A 25651-nucleotide genomic window follows, 5' to 3' on the forward strand; every position below is an offset into this window, starting at 1 on the left:
TATGTGCGTGTGCATATATATATGTGTGTGTGTGTGTGTGTGTGTGTGTGTGTGTGTGTGTGTGTGTGTGAGTGTTTAGGAGGAGAAACAATCTTGATTAATATTATTGAAGCTAAGAGACAGAGATAGCTGGGTGAAGACTAATTTTAGTAACACCATATAGTATTTATGACTGGTCAATGGTGTGTGATTAAAGGGGTGGGGGTTAGGACAGGTTGGATTGAAAGGAAGCAGAGAGGAAAAGTGAAGAGATGGGGCAGTTATAATCAAGAGATTGCATGCACTAAACATCCAAAAAACATACAAGATCCATGTCTAGGTTTGATAGGCGGTGGTGAGAAGAGGACACAGATACAGAATTGCCTGATTTAGTAAAAAGACATGATAAGGAGCTATACAGGAAAATTAATAGTTTGAGGGGTAGAGTGTTGAAAATGATTAAAAGGACTGTGGAAGAGGAGTAGATGGGGTAGTATGGAGTTAGATATTTTCAGACAGTAACAGCAGAAATTGGTTTGGAAACTAGAGATTTGTGAGATTTGAAGGTAGTATGTGCAGTAAATTATGGTTAAAGTGGTTCACTTTTATACCTGACACTTTAAATGTAGGAGGTACTTTAAACTCAAGGTATATACTAAAAGTTGAACAAATTATTTTCAGTGTGCGACTTTGTAATGAGATTAATATTCATGAACTTCTTTAAGCAAGCTCATTTAACCCCCCCTTTAGTGCTTCCAATACCACTGTTCAAAAAAAGCTTAGTGAGCATGACAGCAAGCAATTTTTTTCAGAGACAATAAAAACTGATTTTTTTTATAATTTGAAAGAGGATGAGAGAACTTTGTTGAGAGAAATGAAAAATAACAGATCAATACATGTTATGAAGCCTAGGAGGTGCTGCCATAATGGATTATAATATTTATTCTCACAAATGGTTGGATTACTTGCATGATGGAGTTTATTGTTCAGATGCATCACTAAATTAAGTAACTATTTCATATTGCAGAGTAGATATGTTATTGGATGATATTTGTTTAAAATACAATTTTTCTTAACAAAAATATTAGACAGTTAAAAAGCCTTTGGTTCCATCAGTTTTTATTTATTTATTTTATTTATTGACTTTTGTTTACCGGGAATGTCCACTGGGCAGAAACCAGCCCATTTTCGGTGAAGGCCCGGTGAGAAAAGCTCCAAGAGTTACAAGTACATTAACATTAACATTAAAATATCATTACAAAGGTTTCATACAATTGCAATAGTTACAGTTTGAAAATAAAACAATAGCTCAACTTACTAGTTAACCTATAATTTCAGAAGAGTTAGGAAGCTACATAAATTATAAAGGGTTTATAGGGGAAAGAGATAAGGCTAGATGCAGAGAGTTCTGAAGAGTTAAGGTAGCTGTGTAAGACAGAAGGTTGTTTAGAGGATTGTGAGTAGGCTTAGAAGTAGAGAGGGTGAATTGAGTCTGTAGGTAATATTGTGGATTACGAGAGATACAGTAATTTGTGAAGGAGCAAGGTTATATGAGTAAGGCAGAACATTTAGGTAATGGCAGAGGGTTGTATGAACAGTTACATATCCAGTTGGAGAGATGATTATGCAGTGCAGTACAGTTTTAAATTTAGAAGGGCTTTCTTTGTTCAAGGCGGATAGAAGATAGAAGGTTATTCCATAGTCTGGCAATGATCCAGGAGTATAAGAGCTTGCCTGCAGGTAGTTTGGGTTTGTGTGTTTGGAGTAATAGTTGATGTGCTGGTATTCCTAAAGTGCATGCAAGCATTATGGATCCACCCTTATGGTTGATTGTGGCCCCAGGTGGATCAAAATGACAAAAACATGTATTAATTGACTTGTGACACTTTTTAAAAGCAATTGGTGAGAGTGAATTTTTGGAAGAAGTGTTATTAGTTGGGAATAGACATCAAGAATCCATTCCTCATTATACCTCACAATACGGGTTTAAAATGGTTCCACAAAGCTTTGTCTCAGGCTAATAACTTGACCCACAATAAAATCAGTGTTGTGGATTTATTTATGGAACTACTTTTATGTAATAAATTTGTGTATTTTGACGGGGGTACTACAGACAGATCAAGAGTATAGCAATGGGGGCTGCAGCAGCCCTGATGTTTGATAATATAGTTTTACTGTGGTGGGAAACAAATTTTATATTCCCCTCATAATACAATCAATATATTTTTTGGATGACATATGTGTAATATGGAGGGGGGTGGGTCATGATAAAGTTAGTGGAAGATTTTCATTACATTACTCAATCTACTTCATTTTTAAGTTTCACATCAGAGGTTAGTGAAGACATTATTAACTATTTTGATGCGACTATAAAACAAATTATTTGTACAAAAGTACTATTTTTTGAAAACAGACCTTCTCTAACAGTTTATTACATCGCGGTAGTAGACACCTTTTTAGGCAAAATAATTTTTTAATTAAAGGACAAATGATAATATTTTCCAGGCTTCTGATGGAGGATAACATTTTTGAAGTCGAGATGGAAATGTTAAAATTGATGTTTATAAAAAGAAGTTACCTAAAACTTTTGGTTGAAAAAATTGTGATGAAGTCACCACTAAAAGGGCTAGCAGTTTTCAGCCAATTATAAAAGTCCCCAGAAGTGTAAATGTTAAAGAAAAAATTAATGGGGACTTTTGCAGAGCAATGTTATCATTTGGTAAAGGATCAAAAGAAGTGAAGTCCATTTTGAACAAAAAGGGGACATGTCGATTTCATTTCTTCAACCTACGGGATAAGTTGGGTAACAACCCTAAGATAGAATATAGAAAAAGTAAGAATATTTAATCCTATTTAGGTGTTATTAAAAATAACCAGTTGGAATTAATTAATAAAGGAATGAAGAAGTGTGGAGCATGTTCTTACCGACACTACATAAAAAGTAGTATTAGTATGATAACAGGTAATTTCCCAAGGACTATAGTTAACAATGGTAAATTCAATTGCACAACAGCAGGAGTTATTTATCCTGCTTTCTGTTTGACATGATCCACCTTTTATGTGGGTAAAACCCAACACCCTCTTAAATATACAATTTAACAATAGTTATTTGCAATTAAGAATAAAGATGATAGAAATGCCTGCCTTTAGTAAACCTGAGCAAATGTGTGGAGGCTTCAAACCGTTTATTTTTTGTATCCTTGAGAGGGTGGTAAAGGATTTTTTGGGTGAGTAATTGGGAGACTTATCTTGAAGCCCATGAACTATATTGGTAACTTTTATTAAATGCAGTACAAGATCCAGGAATCAACAACAAAGTATATATTAATAGCACTTTAATTTTAAAAGCAAATAAGATTGAATTATAGAGTTCATATGAAGTTTTTACTTGTTTGTTTGCTCATGGAATGAACATGAAGTTGGTATACACTGAATTTATATAATAATACAATTTTTACAATAGGTTTTATCAGTTTATAATATATTCAAGTTTTTAATGAATATTTTTCAAAGTGATACAAATGGTAACATCTTTTTTTCTTTTAAAGTAAGCTGTTTCCTTAAATAATTTAATTGATGCTATTGATATTTGTTATTTAATGAAAACAAAATGATGTATAATTTATTGACAAGGGAATGAAAGTGCTACACTTTGTGAGCAACAAAGACAAAGGCTAGAGTATGGAGAAGCATGTTTTTCTTTTTAATTAGTTTTTGGAGTTACCATATTATGAGGAGTGTTTTTTTGGTTTTAGTTGCAGTATGTAGCATGGTGAATTGTGACGGTAGAAAAGAATGGGAGAAGAATAAGGCCTGCTATGAACTGGAAATGTATTTAAAAAAGATGAGCCAGGTATGAGTATTAGGAAAGAATGGCAGACAAAATAAGATAAGGAGCAATGAAGTTGAGAGATCATAAGAGGGATATCTCTGCAGTAAGAATATGATGACATGAGATAATAAAGGCGTCAGTAAAGAAATGCAAAAATACAGAACAGAGAGATGACAGTTGTATATTGATGATTCCGTACTTCAGATAACTTGTGGAATGAAGGAGAAAATATCAATTGTTGTTGTTGGAAATGCAGGAACAAAGGTGCCAGAAATGTCTACATGTTTTACAAATGTCAATGGTCAAGGGAGACAGGGAAGAACATTGTAATGGGATGGAGATGAATTCTATGAAAAATGAGTAATGGACACATATCTTTTCAGTTAGTATAGGAGAGGAAGGAACTTGGAGGGGGAGAGACAGAGAATCCTGAGAGTACAATATGAGTATTGTAAGAGAGAAGGGCAAGTGTAGAAAGATTAGGGTATTCAAGAGCATGTGTGAGATGGGCAAGTGTAGAAAGACTAGGGTATTCAAGAGCATAATGTAAGTATGGCTTGAAACTGTAGGGAGAGCCAGAGTATGTTGAAAGTTTTAGTAAACAATCAGACCTGATTGAAAGAAATAAAAATATACTGCAAATTGTAAGAAATGCAGAGCACAGGGCAGTTTGTTGATTAACTCCCCATACCAGCTTTATCCTTTTCAAGGCCAGAAGGTAACTAGATGTTTCCCTGGTACACAATGGCCATAAGGTGGAGAACAAGCTTTAGAAAGAACTGATCCATCATAGGCATCTGGAATTTAGGCATAATACAAAGTTTGGTTAAAGAGAAAAATGAACAACATTGACACCTGTGTACCACTTTAAGTTAATGAAATGGCTTGTAAGCTATGATATGTAGAAAGCTTATCTATGGTGGAAGGAGGTGTGATACAGTACTCTGCGGGACTTAATGAAATTGTTTGAAGTAATACGAAATGATTGATGTAGCCTAGGCATGATATGCAAGTGAGGAATTATAAGTATGATTTGTAACAATATTTATGGTACACCCAGGAGGAGTACGTCTATGTATTTGCCTTAAATAAATACAGATATGCAAAGAAGAACAGACCAAAGGAGGAGCTATATGCTACTACCTGAGCTATACTGAAGTGCATGACCAGTAGGGTGCTTGTACACATGTAACTTATGTGCATGTGCACCACTTCCATCTTTAGCATGTTCCTGAGGGAAATAGGAATACTTAGTAATACCATTCTACATGACATTGTAGCAATGCATCTGTTTTGCAACTCTTTGTTACATGCAGTTTGAAAGGAATACCTTTGAATATAGCATAAATGTTTATGTGCTAGTTATAAAGCTGCAGTGGTTGCAAGAATGACCCATATGTCCATCCATCAGTCTGCCTATCCCATCTCTCAATCCATTTAGCGGTCCAAATAGAAAGATAATAAATCAGCATGCAAAGGAGAGTAATATTGCTGGAATTTAATTCATCCTCACGTCTTGATGAGTACCATAATGAAATGGGCTATATTTTGCACAAAATCCCACTAAGATGACATTAATATATAGAATAAATTTTATATAGCATATATCACAGACAGAAGAAGGTTAAAAAAAAGAAAAAAGATAGCTAGGTGCACAAAACCCAGAATAAAAAAAGTGTCCAATCCTGGTAGGCACACTACTGCCAGGACTGGTAAAAATCACAGTGCAGAATCCAGGCTCAGGGGGAGGATGCCCCCCCCCCCCCCATTGCAGAAGGAAGTAGTAATCCACAAAAATAACAAACTAATGGGCCAAATAAAGAGCCATAAAGATAGTGGACTACTGAAGATAAGAAAGAAATAATGTATTCTTACTATTATGCAAGAAACCCAGAATTTCCAGGCAGAAGCTATACAAAAAGATTAAGAGAGAAATTAGAGGAAAGAAAAATACTTCCACAAGAAAAACTGTCAGAAGCTTCAAATAAAAAAAATAGTTCATTAATACAACCGATTTATGAAAAACATTATATAGACCATTAACCCTTGATCCTTTTGGAAAAAGAAGTGATTCAGGAAGTGTGAAAATGTACAGAACAAAATCTAGAGATTTTTGAAATGTATAAAAATAAATATAAACATGGGAAAGAAAGAAAGATCTGATATAATGCAATATTTATGCAAAGAAGAAAGCCAATGTAATCAATACAAAAAAGCAGTCCCAGAGATATACAAAAAGAAATCCAGGTAAAGGCATCCAGATATGGAAATTTCACAATACAAAAAAATAACATCACAAAGAGGGAATGAAGAACAGAAAATGAATAAAAGAGAAGTTAGAAAAATAGAAGCTGAAGTTACGGAATACCTGCCAGGTGAAGGATTTATTGTAGAAAGTCTGACACAGTTTATACCACAGCATGATGGAATGAGTCCCACAAGTAGGAAGAAACAGGAAGAGCAGGAGACATCTGAAGAAGAAATATGGACATGGGAAAGAATAAGAGATGTAATATGGTGCAATATTTATCCAAAGGACAAAGCAAAACTAATGAATATAAAAAGAGCAGCACTGAAGATATTTGAAGAGAAATACAGGCAAAGACATCCACATATGGAAAATTTTACAATACAAAAAATATGAAAACAAAGAGGAAAAGTAGAAAATAGAATTAGTAATGGAGAAGTTAAAGGAAGAGAAACTGAGGTTATGGATTACCAGCAAAGTGAAGGATTTACTGTGGAAAATCTAAGTCTGATAACATCACATCAGGATAGACCAATGGATTCCCAGTTTAAGGAGAAACCAGTTGAGCAGAAAATATTGGATCAGTTGCCATACGAAAATACTTTGGAGCCTTCCATAGGAAACCAGTACAAAAGTTCAGTTGGAGTTGCACAGCAAGGGAAGGAACAGGAAACTGTGGCAACTCTGACGTAGTTTGCATTGTGGAGTGATGGGCCAGTGAGTTCCCATATGAAAGAGCAATAGATGACACAGGATGAAACTGAAGAGAATGTGGCACAGCAAGATGTAGACTGCCTGAAGGAAATGGAGAACAAAGAATTTACATTCATTTTAAAAGGAAATGATCTAAAAGAGGAGTTACTTGATTTAACAGACATGAACAGACATATCAAGATCAATTTAAGAAATCTATAAAACCCCAAAAGTTAAAAGTTTGATAAAACAAGTGAACACAGTAATTAGGACTGAGTAATTAGAAGTTCATGTGATATAACACAAGTAAAGTGGATATATTACTGTGCAGCTGAATTAATAACAGATAAAGTCTTACCACAAAAATACAGGGCACTAAGGGAATGGAAGGGGAGAAGTCAAATGCCATCATGGAAGTATAGAATAGAGAAAACTATAAAGCAGTTAAGACAAGAAGTGTCACTGTTACAAGAGTATAGAAGAAGGAACAGATCAACAAAAATACTCAGAAAGATAGAGATGATAAAAGCAATGCTGAGCATCAGAATAGATCAGGATCTATCATGTACAGTCACAAATACTAAACTAAAACGTCAGCGTAGGCAGAAAAACTTAGAAGATACGCAGATAAATGTAAAGGAAAAGTACAAAATAAGCAATTTATTTATGAACCAGTAAAAGTTTTGCAGAGAATTGGGAAATAAGGCAAACAGAATTGAAACACCACTAAAAAAGAAAAAATAGATACTTTTTGGAGAAATGTCTATAAAGATCCTCTGGAACATAACAAAGATTCTGAAGGGATATAAAAAGTCAAAGAAAAAATCTGAAGTTCAAATGTATAGAATATGAAATTTGATGAAGTAACGTCCAAAAGAATTGAAACAAAATTAAGAAAAACTACTAATTTAAAAACCCCAGGCCCAGATGCAGTATCCAACTTCTGGCTAAAAGTATTAACATCTGTACATGAAGATTTAGCCGTGAGTAAGGACTATTTATATGCCGACCTTGAACAGATGCCAATTTGGTTAACAATAGTGAAAAACAATACTTAAGAGCGAACCAGCAAACTATCCTAAAAACTATAGACCAATAACTTGCCTTCTGACGATGTATAGACTATACACTGGAATTGATGCTGAGAGAGTTTATAGTCATTTAGAAGAAAACTCAGTCATGGCAATAGAACAAAAGGGTAACAAAAGAAGGTCATATGCAACAAAGGATCATTTGTTGTTAAATAAAGACATAATGGAGACCTGTAAAAAGGGGAAGAATCTAAGTATGGCATGGATAGACTACAAAAACGCATTTGACAGTATCCCACATTCATGGATAAAAAATTACTTAAAAATGTATAAGATACACCCTACAGTGACCACAAAAAAGTGGCAAACCACTTTGCAGTTAAGCCATGATAAAGGACAAATTATTTTTTCAGGTACAAAAATTCAAAGGGGGATATTCCAGGGTGACTCTCTGTAACCACTGCTCTTTTATGTTGCCCTTAAATCATTAAACTGTTTGCTTAACAGATTAGCTCCCAGAAAATAACAAAGTTTTAAGACTTCTCATCTCCTTTTTGTGGATGATTTAAAACTGTATAGTTCATCAGATGAGGAACTGAAAGCACAACTCCAAATAGTCAAAACTTTTTCAGAACATATAAGAATGTCATTTGGTCTTGACAAATGTGCAAACGCAACCTTTAAAGAGTTTAATTTGCAACAGCAAGAAAACATCAGCCTGGGCAAGGAATGTGATATAAAAGAACTTGAACAAGGGGAAGTGTATAAATATTTGGGAACTAATGAAAGATAAACAATAAGACATGAACAAATGTGAATAAAAGTTAGTATTTTAGAAGACTTAAATTAATCCTGAAAACAGAGCCGACATCTAGGAACAAAGTCCAAGCTGAAAAACAATTTTCTCTTCCTGTTCTAACTTACATTTTTGGAGTGATTAACTAACCCCAAAAGATATTGGATCAGTTGGACAGGAAAACAAGAACAAAAATTTTTCATACTTTTCAAATGACTTATAAAATCAGTCTATACCAAGACTATATATTCCCCTTTCTGAAGGAGGTAAGGGCCTCCTCAAAATTAATTACATGTATAGATCTGCAGTTGTAGGACTGCATACATACCTACTGACCTCACAAGGCCCAAATGTAGTGAAAGTTTTAAAAGATGAGGAGGATAAGTCTAAGATGACTTCCCTGCTTAGTTTCCAAAAGCATATCAGTGTTAAACGGGAATGGAAATCAAATTGTAAGAAGATAAAAATAAGGCAGCAACCGAATGTGCCAAAAACAAAACAAAGAATATAAGGTGAAGGATCGGATGAGAGGGCAAGAAATGTGAAAAATGCAAAAATATAGTTGCAATTGCCCAAGATAGTGGACTTACATACATGTTGGTTTACAAAGTCCATTGAACATATGGGAGAAACAGACAAATATAGGTCTTTTAAAACAGAATTTGAAACAGTTGCATACCTTGTTGTCAGTTGTGATATACTAATGGCAGAAGGAGTGTATACTGAAAGGCATAATAATATGGCAAGACTGTTGCATTGGGGATTGTGCAAACATTATGTTTCCAATGTTTTTCAGCTTCAATATTATGAGCCACAAAGCATTATAGAATATGATTTTATATCACATGGGATCATCCATCACCAACAGTTAAAATAATGAGATGCGAGAAAACCAAACATAGTAGTCCATGAAAAGAAGACAAGAATAGCATTGAACACTGAAAGTGCTACACCCATTGACTACAGTGTTTTACATACAGAGAGACACCAAATATCAGGATTTGCAGGCAGAAATGAGGGTGATGTGGACGAAAGTTACCCAGACAGTCTGAATAGTAGTAGGAGCAATAGATCTCATAAAAAAGAATTTACAATTGTTTTTAGATACATTCAAGTTAATATGAATTGCAGAATTTGGGTGATTTCAATTATCAAAACATTAACTGGGAGAACTACTCAAGTACAAACTCCCTTGGCCAACATTTCCTAGAATTTATAAACTCAAATGCCCTGAATCAACTGGTCAACACTCCCACTAGAGGTGACAACATATTGGACCTGGTCATCACCAACATGGGAGACCGGTGTTCCACACCGGAGGTCAACCCCTCGCTGGTTAGACCTGACCATAAACAAATCACTCTGGATATCCACATTCTGCCACCAACCCCGGTCAAAGAAACCACCGTGAAAAACTTTTCAGAAGCAAACTTTACATTACTTAAGATCATGGTGGGAAGTTTCAAAGCCCCCATGCTAAAGGATAACGCTGTCCAAGCTGCAAAATTCTTTACTAATGCTCTCTACAGGCACCTACAAAAATTCATGGATCGTGCTATCCCAAACAAAACTAAGACTCATTCCTCCAAGAAAAGGAAACCAGCCTGGTGGACCCCTGCCATAAACAAGCTATATAATAGAAGGAGGAAACTAGTACAGAAAAGAGTAAAATCCCAAGAAGGGAAGACATCCTTGATCAGTATCAGCAAGAAACTACGTTCTATCATAAAATCATCCAAGGCTAGCTTCAAAAGAAAAATTGCCATGGACGCCAAAGATAACCACAAGGCATTCTTTAGCTATGTCAAGAATCTAAGTGGCCATTCTCAGATCTGCTCAGAGTTAGTGCAGAATGGCACAAAATACAATGAACAGACCGATATAGCCAACATCCTGGCAGACAGGTTCAGTGCAAAGTTCACCCCCCCCCTCACCCCCAAAAGGGCCCATAACTATACCAGAAGAATGTAGTGCCCCTGAAATCACAGACACTCAGGTTAAAACAGCCCTCTCCAAAGCCAAAAACACAGCATCAATGAGACCGGACAGTGTCCCAGGCTGCGTCTTACACGAGCTCAAAGAAGAACTAACCCCTCACCTAAACACACTGTTTAAACTCAGCCTCTCCACAGGCTATGTGCCCACAGAGTGGTGCACAGCAACTGTTATTCCACTCCACAAAGGTGGAGCTACAACGGACCCTGGGAACTATCACTCTATAAGCCTGACTAGCTTGGTCTGCAAAGCTATGGAGCGCATCATCATGGATCTCATTAACAGAGACATAGGAAACCTCCAAACACTGGACCCTACCCAGTTCAGCTTTGTTAAGGGCAGATCATGCCTCCTAAACCTGGTGGACTTCTTTGAGACAGTTACCAAGGCTATAGACTAGGGAAAGGTGGTCCACACAACCTACCTAGACCTCACAAAGGCCTTCAACACCATTCTCCACTCAGGTATTACAGACAAGCTCACCAGCCTGAACATAAACCCCCTACGTCATGAGATGGGTTGCCAACTGGCTCTCAGATAGAGCCCACATGGTAAGAGTTGCAGGAGCTAGGTCTGACTCTAAACCGGTTACAAGTGGCATTCCCCAGGGCTCAGTCCTAGGACCCCTCCTGTTTGACATATACTTCTCAGAGGTACAGGCAAGCACAGGAGGACTATGGCTGACCAAGTTCGCAGACGACTGCAAACTAGGGGCTATAACTGACTCTCTGGCTGACACAAACATCCTCCAAAAGGGTCTCACTGAGACAGATATCTGGTGTCAAAACCATGGCCTCAAGCTAAATGCTAAAAAGTGTATAGTCACCCCCTTTGGAAAAAACAAAGTACCCACAAACTACCACATAGGTGGTAGCCTCCTAAATACTGAAGATATAATAAGGGATCTGGGGACCCAAGTAGATAGTAACCTCTCCTTTGATAATCACATTGCCAAAGTGGTTAGAAAATCCTTCTATGTGGCCCACCTAATCATAAAAGGGTTTGCATCCAGATCGAAAGATGCCATTGGGCCTCTCTACACATCACTCATCAGACCCATCATAGAGTACAATGCCCCATTTGGGATGTACCTTACAAGACACCTGCAACAACTGGAAAGACCACAGAAGTACCTCACCAAGAGGATCACTAGCCTCAAGCAGATGCCCTATGCAGCTCGACTGAAGAAACTCCAGCTGTACTCGGTTGCATACCGCCTACTCAGAGGTGATCTCTAGCTGACGTACAAGGCCATGTCCATCCCAGAATCGATGGACATGCACCACCTAAAGAAAACCATATCCCCTCAAGCCACATGCTCCAGGGATCTAAACCTCACCACAACAATAAATAGGACATGATGGAGGGATAGATTCATGTCCCAGAGACTTCCCATGCTCTGGAACAAGATTCCAATCTACATTAGGCAGAGCTCCTCACTAGCCCTCTTCAAGAGAAACTTTGACGAGTGGATGGGAAACAGAACGTTTACCCCAGGAATCACTTCAATGCCTCTGCTGGACAGAGGTACAGGGAACTAATCTAAGGGGGCAGCGAAAGCCAACACATTCTGGCTAGGCTTATAAATGCCTTCGGGCAGATAACCTAGTACCTACCTATGAACCTATGAACCTAAGAAGGAGCCCATTCTGGTGACAATGTGGGTTCTGCCAAGAGCACGTTTGGCTAACATCACAGATTAAAAAATACTAATGTCATTAACTTTACCATGCTTTGACATAGGAATATGGTCCATTCCAGTCATAGTATTAGAAACCCTGGAGAAATTAAAAAGTAAGAAAAAAGATGAATTATAAACTGCATGCATCAGCATATGCAATAATATAGGGTATAAATTATATAAACTATAATTGTCAGTGACATTTTCCGAATATACCTGTACTCTTTTTTTATAATATTAAATCATGATTTAAAGATTCTTTGACCCCACACATATAATATAATTATTCATTTTCAGATTTATATTTCACCTGAACAATGCTAAGATCTTCTCCACTTTGCAATACAGAGTTTGTCTGTCAAAGCAAAGTTTTAGTCATCCCTTGACCTTTATCCATATGAGATGTTACTTCCTGATTTTTGCAGTTGTCAGCATCAATCTTATTAATGATCTGACTTTATGCTACCATATTTCTGTCATTCATCATCTAGAAAAAGTAGCTTCAAATTCTTTGGGTAAAATTCCAGTACTAACAGTTGTAACAGTAATTATGTTTTCAATAACAAAAGAAATGACTGCTGTTGCCAATGCAGCAACTTCATCTGTGTTCTCTGTACTGCAGCCAGCCTTCAACTGCCAAAGTATACTGGAAACAGACTAGGGGAAGTTCCCCACACCGCTCTGGCTAAATGTCTTCTAATAAGTATGAATAGCACCCTGGATGCCCTCTGAAAAGACGCCATTGGCCTAATGGGGCTAACCTGGTCAACAAAGTATAAATAAATAAATAAATATTTTCATGAGTCTTGTAATATTTACTGAAATTTTAGTAAAACTTGAAGATGCGGGTATGTAAAAGATTTGCCTTTTTTATTTAATATAGTTTGTTTGTTTGTGTCTTTCGGCTTTTCCCGGTTAGGGGTCGCCACAGCGGAACTCCGGTCTGCTAATGATTGGTAGTGGATTTTTAAGTACCGGGTTACCAGCCCTGACGCACAACCTTCAACGAAGGCATGCCCCATTCACGTATGCCTCCACACAGAAGAAGCTCTAGCTGAGAATCGAACGGGACAACGCCTTGCTATGAGTTTATTTAATGTTGTAATAATGAAAATCATATCAATTAAAAGAAATGGCTGAGGACTGGAATTACTGCAGGTAAGCTGACCTGAAGGTGAAATCAGAGAAAAGTAATTAGGCTATGTAGGTAGTTCTAGAGCAGAACAAAATATGTAAGACCCCCACAGCTTCTTCACAGGAGAGTAATTTTACTTTCTGAACTCCTAAAAACATGGGTGTGAAGCCTGTCATTAAAGTAACAAAAGATTTTCTTGATTCCCATGGTATTTCTGAGGTCCATAATTGTGCTCCATGGAAATGTGATAACTGAGTGCAATTAGAAAAAAAAAAGTACTGTCCAAAATTAATGTAATAAAGTACCTTTATTTTTAAATTAATATTTTCTTGTTTTTTTCTCTCCACTGTAACTGTTGATGTGCTGCATACCACTGTAAAAACATGTTTATTGTAATTTGTGTGTATACTGGTCATGTCTAAATATTTAAATGTATCTGTAATTTTTCTATGTGGAGCTTTTCTCCCTGGGCCTCTGTTGAAAAAGGGCCTCTACATGAAAGGGTGTGGAAAGGGCTTTCTAACCTAAAAAAATACTTTTAATTTGTAACAATGAGTTTCTCACATCACTGTTATGTTACAAGTCTTACATTTAATATTTATTTATTTATTTATTTATTTATTTTAGTTCAGGGGCTCACAGTATTGAATTTTAAACTTTCAGTAGGTGTCTTGACTCTGATCTGACACTGATACGACATGACAGTAAGAAAGGCACCACCAACATCATCTGTGCCTTTGTTGAAATGGAATATTGCAAATGGTTGAGGCATCTGATTCAGAATGTAGTATAATGCAAAACTCTACAAATTTCTCTCCAATTTAAAAGGTTTTAATCACTTTGTTTTCATCTGCGACTATTCTTTCTACTCTGTTATTAAAGCATAAAATAATTGTAAAAGCCTAATTATCCCAACTCTGTGGAGCAGAGGGATGAAACAGTGACTTCATCTCGGATGACGTGATTTCAAATAGCATCTCAGACTGGGGAGGATGTGAGTGAGAGTTGTGCAGCATGCCTACCCTGGGTGCAGAGTGCGGTGGAACCGGTTGACTTCCTGCTACTTCAATATATTATATATCTATCTATACGGAAAGATAGATAGATGTACACATAGATATAGATATACAGAAAATGGTCATCAGAGAGCTGAATTACTTAGACTTGCAATAACTCTGTTTATTATAGATCACATTCAAGATAATCTATAAAAACGTTGAGACTCACAACTAATGGCAGATTGCAAATGCCTGGTGCTATAGATAATATGATTAGTGTTCACACTCTTAAATGTTCTTATTGTATGCCTCTTCTAATCAACTTTGTCAGCAGAAGTAATGGGAAGGCATGACTGTCACCATATACAGATTTTTTCCTAAAATTACAGGGGAACTGCCAGTCTAATTAAATATCCTTTTGTAGTATGACAAGGCTTATCCTGTTGACTCATGGGTAAGCCTTTTCTTCCCCTTCCCACTTCCCCTAGAATCTTCCAGCATCATCTATCCTCATTGTAAGATGGGTGCTTCAAATTTAAAGATATAAAATTACAACTCAAGAAACCATGAAATGACTTTTGTTAAAAGGACATGTAAGTAGCATCAGTACAATGAGAAGTCACCTAGCGGTGCTTTTCTAAAGTATTTTAGTAAACTACTACTTATACTAATTAACATGTGAGAATGGAGAATTTTTGTAAACTACACTTTTGTTGTCTTTTAATGAAATACAAGGTAGCTCTACTTCTCAAGGGATCCGCAGTAGTAAACTTTACAAAACTGGATATTGATGAATTTGTGTTCACTATTAAGGACTAGATCCTGAGTAATTTTATATAAAATCTGTATGTAGTGCATGTAATGTTTGCTGTTTTTGTAAGTATCTGCATATCTATATGTTCATTGTTGACATTGCTTAGCATTCTATAAAACTAATTACTTTTGTGTAAAATGTATCATTATCTTCCTGAGTTCCTTGGCTCTCCTCCTCTGTGAATGAGCTCTATTAATGAGATTAGCAGTGTTCTCTGCTTCACGTGGATAAGGAGCCTGTTCCAGAGCATGTGGATCCTCTGAGACACACATCTGTCTCACCAACATGTTGTATTTATGTTGCAAGCAAAATTTAAATCCTCATATCTAGTGGTTCTGATGTTGTTCATGTTGTGGATGAGCAATAGGTACATCAGAGCTAGACTGAAGCATACCTTGTATGCCAGGCATAAACCACCTCCCAGTAACCTGTAGGAGACTGAATACAGAGATAGGGCTTTAAGGCCTATGTGTTTGTACCCTGGATTCTCCTGGTAAGGAACCTTTCTGGGCATTCAACTGTTGCATGTGTCTTTTCAAGTACATGGTGAAGGGGGCATTATATTCAATGATGGGTCTACTGAGGGTCAAATAAAGTGCCACTATGACTTCCTTGGACCTAGATACCATACTCTTACTTATAAGCTGGGCGACATACAATTACTTTCTCACTATCTTGGCCATATGTTGGTCAAGGGCCAGATTACTGTCTACAAATGTTCCCAGATCCCTGCATGCTGGTTCAACTCTTAGGGGTGTCTTATTAATGAAGTAATTAGCCTGAGTGGCAGTTTTCCCAAAAGGAACTATAATGCATTTCTTGGCAATGATTTTAATCCACAACTTTGGCACCAGTCATTTGTCTGTGTAAGACACTCTTGTAAGATGTTTGTGCCACAGGGGGATCTATAATATCTCTCAATTTGCAGTCATCGGCAAACTTGGTCAGCCAAAGACCCTTAACATTAGCCTTTACCTCTAAGACATTGAGACATAGATGCCAAACCACAGCAGTCCCAGTACACAGCTCTGAGGTACCCTGCTGATGACTGGTCTCCTAGTGGTGGTCTCACCAATCTTGACTTTCTGGGTCCTGTTTGTGGGTCCGCTGGAAATCCAGCAAGTTATGAAGGGGTTCATTTCCAATTCGGGAAGTTTGTCTACTATACCCAAGCATACCTCTCAACCTCTTAGAGCAAGAAATCTGAACAAAGCCATAAATAAAAGTGGGACACGGGCCCAAAAATAGGGGCAATTTTTAAATATTGCTCTTACAAACTTAGAAACTTGATAGAATAACAGTTTTTTTGTATTAGCATGAATTTTCTGAAGGATATGAAGTCTGAACTCAAATATCTGTCATTATTTTTTAACTTCAATCTTTAATGATTTACCAATAATTTGCCGGAAAACTACAATTTTATGAAAAATGGACCATAGATATGAGGCCAAAATTTGGGCATTCTGCAAAAATCTGTACAGTTGAGAGGTATGTAACCCAAGTTAGGTATTGTATTGTGCACCTTAGCCAGGTTCAGGTAGACGGTATGCACCATTTTCATGTTATCCATTGCTATGGTGACCCTCTCAAAGAAGTTCACCAGGTTAATTAGGCTTGACTTTCCCTTGACAAAGCCAGACTGGGTTAGGTCCAGTGTCTGAAGTTTACCTGTGTCTTTGTTGATTATTTCCATGATAATTTAAGCTATGGCTTTTCATATTAGATGACTCATATTAATGGGTCTGTAGTTTCTGGGGTTGGTTGATGGAATAACCATTGCAGTCCTTAATTCTTGTGGTACAAAGCCTGTTTTGAGGCTGTATTTGAAAAGTGACTCAAGTGGTCTTGATAGGTCATGTTTCAAGCTATTTAGATGGCATCCTGGGATATTGTTGGGGCCCACTGAGTCTGTATTTTTGGCCTTTGTGATCGTCAGGGCCTGCTCCTTGCTATTATTTGGGGGTGTTATGGTAGTAAGTATTAAATGGGGGAGGCAGAGTGGGAGTGGGGAGTGAAGTTTGAGCTGAATTTGTCCACCAACAGATTCACTATGTCACTCTGCTCAGTGAAAGTGGCACCTTTCACCACCAGTTCTGTGCACTGCTATGTTCTGCCTTTGAGGTTTTAGACATATCTGTAGAAGGGCTTGTTGTTGCATTTAGACTGTGAGTTGATTTTGACCTTGTAATTGGCCTTGTTGAACTTAATTAGTCCTCTTAATTTCATATCTAGTTTAATTGGAGAACTCTTATCATTATGGGCATTGCTCTTCCAGATTTTAACCATGACTTTTTTCCTTTTGTTTTATATCCTATTAAAGTTAGTATTCCACCAGCATGGTTTGTTTTTAGAGTTAGTTTTGGGCTTACTCCTAGTAGGTGCAGCAGCCTCTATCCACTATTTTACATGTTGGTAAAGGGCCTCTGTGCACAATTCTGGATAAGTTGTTATGGACTCAGTGTTAGGAAGGGAATTTAATTTTGATGAACTACCACTTAATAGCATTTAGTTTACTTGAAAATATTTTGTAACTGTTACAGGGTTTGCTGGAGTTACTAATTTGATTTTTATTTTGAAGGAGAAAGCTATGTTTGCCAACCTCATTAGTGAGGATGGGGGGTGCAATGCACTCCCATATTGGTAAGTCCCTGCTCCAGTATGTTTGAATCTTTGGCGGTTGCAGGTCCAGAATGTTTGAACCTCTGGTGGGTGTGCTCACTATTTGGTCAATGGCATTTCTATTAATAAAGTCCATGAATTGTTTTGCCTGTGAGTTTGAGGTAGTGTATTTTTCACATTCTATAGAGGGGTAGTTAATGTCTCCCATTAATAGGGTATTTGGTTTCATGGAGAGTGTATCCAGGATGATTAGGTGTGAACTATGAGATTCCTGGGACATAAAAGGTGACCTATAGCTTTCTAGGATATGACATGAGACTTTGTCTGTGGGAATTTGCATATGAAGGTTTGCATATGGATAAATTCCAGGACATCAACCTGTTTAACCAACCTACCGACAGTTCTCTATGTTTACAACAATAGCTGGGACTTCTGAATAATATCACTGTAGTATTTAACCATATAAAGTAAAAAAATGAATGCCTTTGTGACTTTGGAGGTGAATACATAAATTCCAATGTCAAAACTGTCATAAAGTTTACTGACTTTATGCTAAAATACCTCTGTAGCAGGTAAAAAGCTTCAGAACAACCTTTGTAGATGACAGATTCTGCTTGATAAACATCTGACAACAGAATGCCTATATCAACCGCTGTATCTACAGGTGATCTGTAAATCCTATCAATATACTTAACTAAAGGAAGGATACATACATGTTTTGGGAAGCAGGCTTCCATAAAGTTCTGAAAGCATCATTAGGTATATAAGTAGGAGAAGGACTCGGAGTTATCAGTAAAATTACAATTAATTATTTCTCAGTTCAGAAAGTATAGAACAGGTCTGTACAGATTTTTTTTGCCTTTAACTTACCCCTACATACATGTACACACTCATCCACATACATACATGCACTTACACCCCAAACTCTAAATCTTTGCTGAAATTTCCTGTACTGCAACTGCTTCCATAAGAGTGAATGGGCAATCTCTGTCTTTTGATGTCATTCACTTTTCCCTCCTACAGTGGTAATTTATACAGCCAAGTGGTTTTTTTTAATTGTGTGGTAGCTTAAATTTGGAGCCACCGGCATTAGCAGGTCAGTGCACATGGGTAATTACCATTAGCCTTTCCCCTGTATTGCTGCATCTCTGCCATCAGGTCCAGCTTCCATGTTGAGGCTACCATTAGCAAGAATCCTCAGCAATAGGGAGGTCTAAGAATTAGAAAGGCTTACTGTGTGTGGAAAAATGGTCATGTTAAGGGTTCCTTCCTTTTGTAAGCCTTTCTGAATCCAGAGGATGATTTTGATGCGACTGTGATAATCAAAGCAAAAACAAGTTTAAGTCTTTCACAGCTTCATCATTAATAGATAAACTATTTATTTCAGTTAAAAGAATCACAAGATATTCTCTAATATTAAAAAAAGCAATTTTTTACAGGCAACTAGATGGAGACTGGCAAACTAATCTGTGAAAACAGGCTTAGTGTTGTTACTCTCTGCGTGCTTCCCCTCCCTCTGCTGACATATTTCAGTAGTGCAAGCAAAAAAAAAAAAAAAAGAGATGACATTAAGTTTATTATTTTTATCTCAACTAAAATAAATCTGGCTGGAACTGGCTTGATATAATGATAATGCAGAAAGGTGAATAACTTAGAGTAGGAAAATACTAGCTATAATACTATAAAGTGCTCTAGATAAATTACACTAATTTATTATGAATGAGTAGCAAGGTTTGCTGTAGAGTATACCTCTCATACAGACAAGAAATTATACTCTTATTAAGAAAAAAAGAAAGAAAAGCTAAAGTAGTCATATTTACTTCCAGCTCTAAGGATACCCAACAGCACTAAGCATGTATTTTTAATGGCTTGAAATATGTGTTGTTCACCTTAGAGTTGTTAATTAAGATACCCAGAAATTTTGTTTGGATTACGGTTTCAGTTTTGTGTTGTTGGATGAGGATATTTCAAAAGATTGTGTTTTATTTTGACATTGTTTAGGAATGAAGAGCATATTTTTTCTATTTTTAGGATTAAAAGCAGATTTGCATCTTTTATCAAACTTTTGATACCAGTGAAAGAATTTTGGTGATGTCCTGAAGGGCTGGAAGGAATGGTCTATACATATAAGGGCTGAGTCAGTATGTAGTTTTTTTATAAAAAAATTTGAATAAAAGGGGGCCTAATAATGATCTTTATGAGATGCTGATAATGGCTCATAGGAAGGAGGAGATATTTTGTTTTTATTTGACTGGATGCTGCCTGTCAGCCAGATAACTATGGAACCATGAGAAAGAGAGACACCCTACATATAACCTAAATGAAATCTGCTACATTTTGCTAATTGTCATATATGTTGTATTTATGCTTTGTACACATTTTTATACTTTGTACAAGTTTGTCTATGTGTGTCTCTGTATTTAATTATCTCTGCTGAATAGCTCTGGTAGTTGCTGAAAAGGCTCTTGTACCAACCTACTCATGCAGTTAACAAATAAAAATAAATAAATGTTTCTCAAATGCAAGTTGACACACATTAACTCATCTTTATAATCAAACCAAACTTAGCATCAGGAAATTAATATTTCATCCTTTTAGGTGTTTTTGACCACTCTCTCATTTAAAAAACAAATAATTTTTAACTGCAAACAAACTACATTATAACTTACTAAAATGTTATGACAGCTGTAACATTAATGCTATATTCAGACTACTTTATATATTTTTCTGTCACTTATAGCATTATATCTTTGTCTTAATGAATATATGAATGCTTACATAGCCAGTGAACCATTGGTTTTGGACAATCATTGTCTTCTTTATGATTACTAGTACTTTAAATGTTATGACAGCACATAATTCTTTTTCTGACTTCTGTTTTCAGGGGATGGCACAACAGAACACTACATCTGGTACAAGCCATTGGTCTGGTTCTGGATCCTGCTGGGACTAGCTTACTTTGCCTCCATCCTTACAATGATTGGAAACTGGCTTCGTGTATTGTCTCGTAAGACAAGAGCAGAGGTAAGTCTCTTCATTTTGTTTTAATTTATTTCATGAATTTAATTTATTTGATAGCCAGGGTAGAACAGTTCTCAATGAATTACTTTCAATTCCAGTGCAAATAAACAATATTAGTTTATATGGCTCAAGTACTACAAGATAAACGGGTAATAAGTTGTATATTATAAAGACAGTCAAAAGAAATTGGAGTGAAGAAATAAGCCTGGAGTCATAAGTGTACACTTGAAATGTTAGAGATGGGTTGGCCATTAAAGAGATTAATACACATTGTAGATGTGAGTAAAGAGAGTTGTAGAAAGGGAAAATGCTGAGGAAGGTGAGTGGTTGAAGAGGTTTAAGATCAGTGGAAGAACAGTTTGGAAGATGCAGTGGTACAGAATTACAGGGAAAGGACAATAATTTATGAAAGTGCTCCATTATGGTTGGATTTGCAATGTGTTTGTTTGAAAAGTTGGCTTCTCAATTAATTTCTGAATGCTTTAATAGACTGAATGGATGTTATCTAGTCAAGAATGGGCTTCCAGATTTTGGGAACAAGGACAGAGAAAGCGTGGTTGGTCCTTGTCAAGTTACTTTATGGAGTCTGCAGGTCAGGAAGGGATGTTGACAGTGATCTTATGCTAAAGGAAGGACATTGTCTTTTAGAGCTTGCTTTCAAAAGGGAAAGCTTGTAGTGTTAAGAGTTTAATGACCAGTGAACCTGTTGGGATGTGTTATCTTCTGTGGGTAGGGTAGTCATTTGGCTTTTTATAAGGTAATGCAGTAGTGCTCTGGTTTGGGTGAAAGACTGTAAACCTATAGACAGAATGCCCATGAGTAGCATCAGTTATTTGCAACAGCACTACTTTTTTGTTTAACAGATGTGTGGTTCATATCATTGGTTAAGAATGTTATCTTTATGTATGACTGACAGTTATTATTGTGTTACTACATCACATGTAGGATGAAAGCATTCACTAAGTTTGTTGTGGTCATGAGCTATAATCAGGTTTGCATGTCTAAGCCGGGTATGATTCTCATGTGTGGCCATATTGTAATCTGATCAAGGTACATAATCATCCTAATGACCTTGTTTTTTCCCCTTGAAAATAGGTTGATGTGCCTAGAAAGTCAAATTTGTCTAATAAAAAATAAGTAAATCTTTTGCATGCCATGTACTATAGTGTGTGACCTGCATAACAGTGGTATTTAACACATGTTTTAACAAAACATGCCTCCCCGTTCTTACCTCTTCATATTAAAGTTTCTTACAGGAGCAACATCTATATTTTTCTATTCTGGTTCACTGCTGTTCTGTCTCTTCCTATTCATGAATAATCTCAGTGTTTGCTTGTGTTATTCCTAAGTGCCTGACTCAAACTAACAATCTTCCTTTTCAGTGTTACTGTACAAGGATATAGAACATTGTTTGTCTTTCTTTTGTTTTGTAAAAATAAAAGTAATAACTTGAAAACTTCTGGAAGAATGAGTTGTTACAGGACATTTCCGTTCTTTATATTCAGCTCCAGATATAGCCATCTTCATTTCTGAATATGAATATTCTTTTCTACTAAAGCCACCAAACAAGATCTAAGGTAATTGGGGTTGGTACATTGTAGGTAAGGGAGACGCTTGAGAGTTTTTGGTTGCTAAGAGCTTTAGCAACGGTTGAGTCAAATCTGAGGTAACAGATCTGAATCCATCAATTGAGGAAGAATGAAACTGGACGACAGAGATGGAACATGAGTACATAACCTCTTTTTTGAAATCATATGATTACTTCAAATCCCATAAATGACTTTTTATGTTTAAATCATTCAGGCCTGCCAAGTATAAATGTCCATCTGCTTCACCTTAATTATCTGCATCACTACAACACCTGTTCTTACCTAGCAGGAATTCTGAACTGCAATGTCAACAAACCTTCTAAACCTATTTTAAGTAACTTGTTTTCTTCATAATTCTACAAATAACACTAATGGCTTAAGACATAATCCTACAAACAGCTGTAACGTCTTTAAATATGCCACCTCTGAAATTAGATTCCACATAACTAATTTACCCCATCAGTCTATCATATCACAGACCCAGTCCTACTTATAGGTTCATAGGTTCATAGGTTAGTACTAAGCTAACTGCTCTTGTGAGCCACTTCAAGCCTAGCCAATTATCCTTTGTGAGACTCAAACCCTGCACCTTGTGTTTGTAAGGCAAACACCTTAACCATTAGGCCACCCTCCCAACCCCTTTTCTGCACAATAATATAAATATACCATCACCCAATAGCATGAGAACCACCTTAGTTAACTATATTCTTAATGTAATACTAAAAATGACTTTACATACTTCACATTTAATTAAAATTATTCACGTAAAATTCATGACAATTTATGCAATAGCATTTGTCAGAGAGGCAAGAACCACAAAAACATACCACTGAAATCTACTTTTAGGAAACAACCAATCAAGCATTTTTTTGCAGGAGGGTAAGTCCCCTTGCACCCATCATGTGGGAATAGACCAGATACAACCCCTAACTTAGTTATACTAACTTCATGGTTGCAAAACAGAATAGTCCAATGATCACTAAAAAGTCGCTTTTAGAGATATAGTATTTGAAGTTTTGCCCATTGGACAAACCACCACTGAATGCTCCTCACAAATCCAGACTTGCTTACCTGATGGGTGGCACTCAGGAACTTCTCTTCCTTGGATTCATTTTGTAAAGGTGAAGTGCAGCTAGCTTGTGCCCATGAAACAAAGACTTGCAGAAGAACAGAAATGCTACTATGTAATGAGGTAACATTCTGTGCTGCAGGCACTTCTGAAACATGTGATGTCAGTGTGACGGCATCTTCTCTCCAGCTAAGCTATCTTCCTTCTCAGCTGACGATCATGCAACATTCTCCTTAGAGAAAAAGGAAAGCAAGGAGACCCAGTTACTTGTCACTGATATCAACCTGCTCTCCTCTCATTGTTTTCTTTGTAAATCATTTGCTGTCTTTTATACAGCCTGTTTCCTCTTACAACTCTACCCCTACTACAAGTATCTTAATTGTCATTCCTTGCACAGAGAAACGAAGGGGAAAGAAGTGCCAACAGTGGCAGCATTTTGCACAGGTTCCATCCATCCACAACCCCTTTTTTCCCAATTTTGCATATGGGGTCGGGGTGTCACTTTAACAGTGACAATCATCTAGAACCAAGCTTTACACTGCCGGGTGGCTAGCCCTGCCACTGTAATTCTTACACACCTTATACTCACATGCACACTCACACCTATGGCCAATTTAGTGTATCCGATCTACTTACTGCATGCCTTTGGAATGTGGAAGGAAACTGGATCACCCGAAGGGAACCCACGCAAAGACAGGGAAGACATGCAGACTCCATATAGAAGGCACTCCAATCAAGAATCAAACCAGGAAACCTCTTGCTGCAAGGAAACAACACTATCTGCTGTACCACTGTGCCTCCCAAATAAACATTGCATTCTTGTCTGTCTGTAGCAGTATAAAAATGAGTGTCTAAATGTACAAACTTCTTGCAGTGGCTGGGAATCGAATCCTGGTCAACTGCTTGGAAGGCATCTATGCTCACCACTCTAGCACCAATGCTAATAAGCTCTCTTTTTATTATTGAACAAAATATCATTAGGGTTACTACAACATTTTGTAACAACTATATGAGCAGAAAATGTATGTGGATACAGTGCCATTGCATGTGACACTTTTGTGATAGGTCTTTTTCCAATTGAAATACACGTGGTTGTACAGCAGGTGGTATGAAACCTTTTTCAAACAAAGATCACAAGAAGAAATACAATTAGGAAATATCAGGGTTTAGGTATAAACAATATGGTTTACCTTTAAAACCGCAAATTACAGTGGTTTGAGTGCTCATATGAGCGACTCGAAACCACGAAACTGAAAATATCGACAGACCTACATGTTTGAGAAACAGCAAATTGAACAGCAGATTCACTGTTTTTCGAACATGAATGTCGAAAAAAAAAAAAAATGTAAAGCAGTCAAGCCCCTCTACACCCCCCATGTGGGGGGCTTATTCTAACTCTGGGATCGCACTACAGTGGGGAAAGGAACCATTTCCCGATCCCCACTATAGTGCAATCCACCCCAGAATGTCAAATGTGCAATGAGCGAATCTCACTGTGCATTCGCTCATTGCACATTCGAACTTTTTCTGTTTGGCGTTTGCAAACCTTTCAGACTGCCTTTTGGAAATGTTCTGTTCGCCCTTCTGCAATACGTGGTTTTAAAGGTAAACCAAACAATATAGGTTTAATAGCTATGGCCTTATCTGCACTCAACATCTAACTTCTCCAACAAAAAGCCCAAGAAGCCCTCTCTGAAATAGAGAACTGGCTTAACAACTCACAACTCATACTAAATCCCAAGAAAACACAACTAATGCTATTCCACTCTACTAAAACGAGCAACCTGACCTTCTCTGTACTCTCCACCAGCAAAACCCAAATCATCCTTGTCACTGAGGCTAAACTCCTAGGAGTTACCACTGACCAGCAACTCATATTCACAAAGCAGCTATCAACAGCCATCACTAAAGTCCTCAAAAAGCTAGGTTCCCTCTATCGCTGTAGAAGTTATCTAACCACCGAATCTCGAATTGCAAGAGCCGGGACCCATCTCCTATCTACTCTACTTTATGCATCCCCAATACTAACTAATCTTTACAAAACTGACCTTAATAAACTTTCCAACTGTTACAACAAAATTGCTAGATTTGCTACCAGTGCCAAATCACGATCTCACCACTGCCTTTCCCTGCAAGCCTTGCACTGGCTTG

General features: G+C 37.0%; 1 protein-coding gene across 1 annotated transcript in view; it reads left to right on the forward strand.

The window, feature by feature from the left end:
- Positions 1-25651, forward strand: part of KCNK4 (potassium two pore domain channel subfamily K member 4) — a 576554-nt gene that overhangs the window by 544846 nt on the left and 6057 nt on the right. The window contains exon 6 of the mRNA XM_044075806.1: positions 20706-20845. Coding sequence (XP_043931741.1) covers positions 20706-20845 — 140 coding nt within the window. The remainder of the gene's footprint in view (positions 1-20705; positions 20846-25651) is intronic.

The sequence above is a fragment of the Protopterus annectens genome, chromosome 6.part1 (assembly GCF_019279795.1).
Source record: "Protopterus annectens isolate FY-2018-M chromosome 6.part1, PAN1.0, whole genome shotgun sequence".
Taxonomy (NCBI): Eukaryota; Metazoa; Chordata; order Ceratodontiformes; family Protopteridae; genus Protopterus; species Protopterus annectens.